The 6,089-nt window shown below is 56.9% G+C and overlaps 1 protein-coding gene across 2 annotated transcripts in view; it reads left to right on the forward strand.

Annotated features, from left to right (window-relative positions):
• Positions 1 to 5,237, forward strand: part of VPS26C (VPS26 endosomal protein sorting factor C) — a 45,190-nt gene extending 39,953 nt beyond the window's left edge. For both annotated transcript variants that reach the window (XM_019420334.2, XM_053903080.1), the window contains 3 exons: positions 1,393 to 1,543; positions 1,784 to 1,936; positions 4,525 to 5,237. In XM_019420334.2, coding sequence (XP_019275879.1) covers positions 1,393 to 1,543; positions 1,784 to 1,936; positions 4,525 to 4,607 — 387 coding nt within the window. In that variant the 3' untranslated portion in view covers positions 4,608 to 5,237. The remainder of the gene's footprint in view (positions 1 to 1,392; positions 1,544 to 1,783; positions 1,937 to 4,524) is intronic.
• Positions 5,238 to 6,089: the final 852 nt, after the last annotated feature.

Below are 6,089 nucleotides of genomic sequence, written 5' to 3' on the forward strand. Positions count from 1 at the left end.
AGACTGCTACTGCTTTTTAGTTTTCGGAACAAATAGCCTCTCTGTAGTTATTTTTAGAACTTTGTCTTGAATCAAGTCTTTTTTTAGAGCTCTCTGCCCTTGGGGCCAGCAGGTGCGGGTCCCTCCATCCCAGTTCCGGCGCTGCCCGACAGGGGAGATCAGTCACGGCCATCGCTGGCCCCTGAGGTGTGGCTGGTCTGAACTGGGATGAGCTCTGGGTGTCAGGTCCTGACTGGATTTCAAAAAGAAAGAGAATATAAATGTAATTTTTAATATTGATTATATGTGGAAGGGAGAGTTTGGACCTGTTGGTTGATTTTAGCTGTTTCCTTTTACTCCTTAAAATATAGCTACTAGGAAATTTTAAATTACATAGGTGGTTCCCATTTTGGCTGCATTTTGTTTCTGTGAGACAGCAGTGCTCCAAACTCCACTTTAGTAACTGGGACCAGCGAGGTGAAGGCTTCTAGAACAGTTACCTCTGTTTGTATCCACTTCCCACAAGAAATCATCATCCACCTGTGACCAGGTTCTTAGGTCTACAGAGGAAGCATCCAGAAGGTTTAGTCAAGCATTGATGACAATCGTTTTCTTTAAATGTCCTTGAGGGGTGCCTGGGTGGCTTAGTTGGTTGAGCGTCTGGCTCTTGATCTCAGCTCAGGTCTGGATCTCCTGGTCATGAGTTCAGGCCCTTCATTGGGCTCTGCACCGGGAGTGAAGCCTACTTAAAAAAATAGTAAAAAATAAAACCAAATGTAAAAAAATTTTTTAAATGTCCTTGAAATAAAATAAATGCCTTGGCTTTTCAAAATTGCATAATTGGGAGCATAGCATTCTTAGGGAGAGACAGCATGAGCAGGGGAGGGGCAGAGAGAGAGGGAGACAATCTGAGGCAGGCTCCAGGCTCCGAGCTGTCAGCACAGAGCCCGACACGGGGCTCAAACCCACGAACCCTGAGATCGTGGCCTACGCCGAAGTCGAACGCTTAACCGACTGAGCCACCCAGGCGCACATAATTGGGGGCATTTTTAAGTTGATTATTTTTTTAAAACCTTTTGGGTGTATGTGTGACCAGTTGCCCGTGGCCCTTACACGCTCTTGGCAACTTCCTCGGGCGTTTTTCGGTCGTGTTGCTTGGCAAGAAGGAGCTTTCCAGATCTGATCTAGGCGATCGGGACAGCTCCGAGGGAGCCGGCCATTCCGTGCGGGCCGTGTGGACGCCTGGTGTCTGCGGGCAGCTGTTGAGTAATTCAGTCTGTTAGCCGACCCGACCGTGGGTTTTACGAAAATTACCCAGCTTCGCGTTCGGTTTTTACTTGCACCGAGTGGCTGACTGTGGAGCGATCTCCCTTGGCACCTTCGTCCCTGACGTCTTGCTTCTGTTTGTCCTAGAGAGCCCTGCTCCCCAAGTTTCTCATCAGGGGCCATCTCAGCTCAACCAGCTGCGTCATCACGCAGCCGCTGACGGGCGAGCTGCTGGTCGAGAGCTCGGAGGCCGCCATCAAGAGCATAGAGCTGCAGCTGGTCCGCGTGGAGACCTGCGGTAAGGACCCGGCGGCCGGCCGGCCGAGGGGGGAGCGGGCCGAAGGGCGCGCCTCCCGCTTCCAGGACGTGTCCGTGGGAGAAGGCGCCGCGCGGAGGGAGGCGGCTCGAGTCGCGTGGGGCAGACGGCAGCGCCGGGTGAGCGGGGTGACACAGGTGCTCACGGGGTCCCCGGGGTCTCTCGCTCGGCCCGTTTGGACACCCGCTGTGTCCTGACCGCTCGGCGGCCCGCCTCCCCCAGGGTGCGCCGAAGGATATGCCCGAGACGCCACGGAGATTCAGAATATTCAGATCGCCGACGGAGATGTTTGCCGGAGCCTGTCTGTCCCCATATACATGGTCTTCCCCCGGCTGTTCACCTGCCCTACGCTGGAGACCACCAACTTCAAAGTGGGTAAGCGCGCTGGCTCCCTGCCCCGGGCCTGCCGGGGTTCTCCCGCGAAGGCGGGGCCCGCAGAAGGGCCACCGAGTGCCCGAGGCCCAGACCCACGCGGGTCTGCTTGGGGCGGGCTCGGCCCAGAGCACCCGGTCCTCCGGCCGCTCGGCAGGAGCTCCCCGAGAGGCTGCCGTGCCAGCCCTGGCCGTACACGTGAGCGGCGCCGGCCCTCCACGGGGAGACAGCGTGGCCCTGTCGCCGTGGGGCAGGGACCGTGGGTCCGAGAAGGAAACTAGCACAGCGGGGAGCAAGCCCGCCGTGTGCGTGAGGAGGTCAGGCAGGCTCCTCTGATAGGCTGGCATTTGGGGGAGACTCGGACGTGACCATCAGTGTGATCACCGTGAAGGCTGCTGTCTTCCACCAGCTGGCGGCGTCTTGGTCATTTTCCATGACGAATATTTGTGAAGCCCCTTGAGTGCTTTTACCTGCCATGTGACATCACAACAAGCACGTCATGGGGTCAGGACATCGTGGCAGGAGCAGAGGGTACCAGACTCCGTTGTTTGCCAAACACGTACAAAGACGGCGATGTCTGCTAAAGACAGCGTGGGGTCAGATCTGACCCGAGCTAAGCTGCTGTGACTTTTTTTTTTTTAATTAAAAAAAAAAATGTTTTTTTAACGTTTACTCATTAGTGAGAGAGAGAGAGAGAAAGAGACTGAGCATGAGCAGGGCAGGGGCAGAGAGAGAGGGAGACACAGAGTCCAAAGCAGGCTCCAGGCTCCAGGCTCTGAGCTGTCAGCACGGAGCCCGATGCGGGGCTCAAACTCCCCAACCGTGAGGTCATGACCTGAGCCCAAGTTGGACGCCCAACAGACTGAGCCACCCAGGCGCCCCGCCGCTGTGACTTTTCTCACAAAACATGTGTATGATTATCGAATAGCTGGTGTGTGCCCACAGCAGAGAGGGCAGGGCGCCAGGGGCTGGAGTGCAGAGTGAGCGCCCTCCGCTGCCCGCTTCCCCCCGCAGGTGCCCCCCTGGCGACCAGCGTCAGGCCCCCAGCACGCTGCCCACGGCGCCCTAAAGGCCGTGTTTTATTTCAGCATACTTTGATTTTTAAGCCAGAAGGAGGAGCTTATCTGTTGCTTTCTCACTTGGTTTTTCTACATAAACTTCAAGAGCTCTAAACATTTTTGTTCTTCTGTGCTGTATTTTAAGCACCTAACTTTTTGCATGCTGTTTCTATCAGATTTAGAAAGTATCCATATAACATGTCATGCGAGCCTGCGATTCTTCCATATAAATCATGCCCTCAGTCCTTCAGCCGGGACAGCAGTAATGCTCTTCAGACCTGATCGTGAATTTCGTGTGGTTTGGGGCTGACAGGCTCCCGGACACCAGTAGGGACTTGGTGGGGCTCACAGGCCGCCGGACACGGCTGGTCGGGAGTGCACGCAGCAGAGGGAAGGCCCGATGGCTGGGCCCCGCAGCTCCCGTGGGCCCTGGAGTTGCCGTCCATGGGCCCGGCTGCGGTGAGGCTCCGAGCGTCTGGCTGGGAGGTGGGAGCGAGCCGTACGTCCCAAGTGTCCAGCGGTACCTGCGTGTACGCCTTTCAGCTTTGCTGGTGCTGACCACACGTGACCCAGTGCTCCGTCGGGCCCGGGTCCTCCCGCGGGGACCGGCTCGGGGCCCCGGAGCCTGGGCGGAATGGCTGTTCTGCCCCGTGTTCTCTGCCGTAAGGAGAGCCAGCACCAGCTCCCTGACCTGGGCCTTGCCGGCCTGCTGGGCATCCAGCCACGCCTTGCCCCCTCCAGGGAGGATGGCAGGGGGGCGGGGGGATGGGGGAAGACGATGGCCACCAGAGTCCCAGCAGGCCGTTCGAGTGCCGTGGCGATCGTCACCATGAGGAGAGAGACGGGGGCACTGCTGGCCGACAGCTCCTGCCAGGGCCGCCCCCTCCCCCCCCAGGAAGGCAGACAGACACCCTCGGGGACACTATCCTCAGGACTCCAGCCACGAGGGCTTTGGGTGAGGTGACCAGAGCCCCTTCCCCAGCCGAGCTGCCTTGGTGCTTGGCCCTGGCCTCTTGGCACGGAGCTCCCCGCTCAACACACACCGCTTTTGCCGTCATCAATGAGAGACCGTTCTTTGAACCGGCGTGTGGGGTGAATTAACCCCTCCCGCAAAGAACAACAGTGAAACCGCAGTCTCTCATTTGGGGCGGGAGACAGGGACCCACACAGCTGGCCAGTTCCCAGTCGGTTCTTCCATGAAGAACTGTTGGAAGTAAAAAAAAAAAAAAAAAAAAAAAAAAGCAAGACTATGAATGAGCAGAAAGGATTCTAGAAGATTCTCTCTGGTAAGGACAGAGGATGAGGAAAGTGTGGTTGAGAAGCTGACCTCTTCCTGTTCCAAGGAGAGAAGACCAGTTCCCCTAGAGAGAGTCCTCCCCAGTTCCCCTGGAAGCTGAGGGTGACCGTCGCGGGTCGTGGGCACAGAAGCCCCCAGGGCTGCCTGTGCGCCCCTCACCTTCAGAGCTGGGCGGTGGGCCTGTGGCCTCTGCTGCGGGGGCAGGTGAGTGTGACGCCCGTTCTTTCTTTTCTCAGAATTTGAGGTTAACATCGTTGTGCTTCTCCACCCCGATCACCTCATCACCGAGAACTTTCCGCTGAAGCTGTGCAGGATGTAGCCCAGGAGCGGGCAGTGTGGACGGCGGGAGCTGCGGGGCGGAAATGCGGCTGGGGGGCCGACCCATGGGAGCCGAAGCCCGCAGCTTGTGCTTCCTTTCTCGATGAATCTGTGTCAGAAACGGAGCTGACCCCTGACCACAGTCACCGTGAAGCTTCTGCTTCCAGTGCTCGCCTCTCGTCAGACCTCTTCTTTAAGACTCAACAGGACTCCGTTGTTTTTGGCCAGATCGCTTGGCAGAAAGCAAAACTTCCTGGGACTCCTGACTTAACTGCCCCCTTTTAGAGGCAGTAAAACTACAAACAGCCGTTTGTGCTTGGCCGGAAAGTGGGATCCCGGAGGCCGAGGAAACCCTCCGCACCGAAGACTCCCCTGCAGCAAAGCAGCTTCGCCGGATGGTCATGGGCAAGCTCCCGGCTTACGACGTTGGTGGATTCCGCCCGCGCGGGGCTGCGGGGACGGGGTCTACGGATCATCCGCGCAGGGCCGCAAGGCGGCATCCTCTAGAACGGTGTGGCATTTTTTCCCGATTCTGTTCTGTAGTCCTTTTGTAACATTTTTCATAACAACTTCCAAGTTTTGAGGGAACTGGAATAAAGCGTCCCTTCCTGGCATGGGAGGAAAAAACGTCTGTCTGCACCTGTTGTTGCTGGGTGGGTTCCGAATGGCAGGAGACCTGTGCCCGGGGCAGTAGGCGAAGACCCCTCTGCGGTGGGTGGTGCTGGGAAAATGCCCCGGACGTGATGAACTTGGCCTGCCCCCAAGCCTGTGACGGAGGTGCGTTCGGTAAAGCCACGTGGCTCGCGGAATGTGAGCCTGTTGCGACGCGTTTCTTCCTTCTGATCCTGCCATTGTATCTGTTGGTCCGCAACGAACAGGCCTCAGAGATAAGCCGTGTGCTTCGCACGTTCCCTGGCCTCCCTGACGGTCCCTCCGCCCGGTGAGGCCTGAGCAAGGCGGCCGGCTGACCCCCCCGCACCCCGGCCACGCCGCTCTCTTCCGCGACGGCGTCCTGCGACGGGTGAGGCCCAGGACGGACACGCCTGGGTCAGGCACCGCCTTATTCTGGGGCTTCGCCAGCGAAACTGACAGCGCTTATCCACGGAGTCATTCCGAAGCTGGCTCCCAGAGAACGCGTTTCCGGTTTATAAATCGCCCTTTATGCTCACGTGGCATTAATAATTGTCTTTGATGATGTGTTTAGAGTATCAGAAGACAAAGAGGCCATACTTTCTGGGAAATTTCAAAAGCAGAAGTCATTTTTAGTGAAAAAAGAAAAAAGCTAAATAAGAATTTTGAGAAAAGGTTTGGGATGTATGTTGCTATAGAATTTCCTTAGCTAACCGGTTTTATGGATATAAATATGACGACTGCCCTTCTTAGGGGCTATTAACTCAAGACCTGCCAGCAGCCTGGCTGCTTTGATTTTCGTCTCATTGGATCCCGAGTGGCCCAGGCAAGGGCCTCAGGCTGGCCATGTCCT

The sequence above is a fragment of the Panthera pardus genome, unplaced genomic scaffold, assembly GCF_024362965.1.
Source record: "Panthera pardus isolate Hobbes unplaced genomic scaffold, ASM2436296v1 HiC_scaffold_16, whole genome shotgun sequence".
Classification (NCBI taxonomy): Eukaryota; Metazoa; Chordata; class Mammalia; order Carnivora; family Felidae; genus Panthera; species Panthera pardus.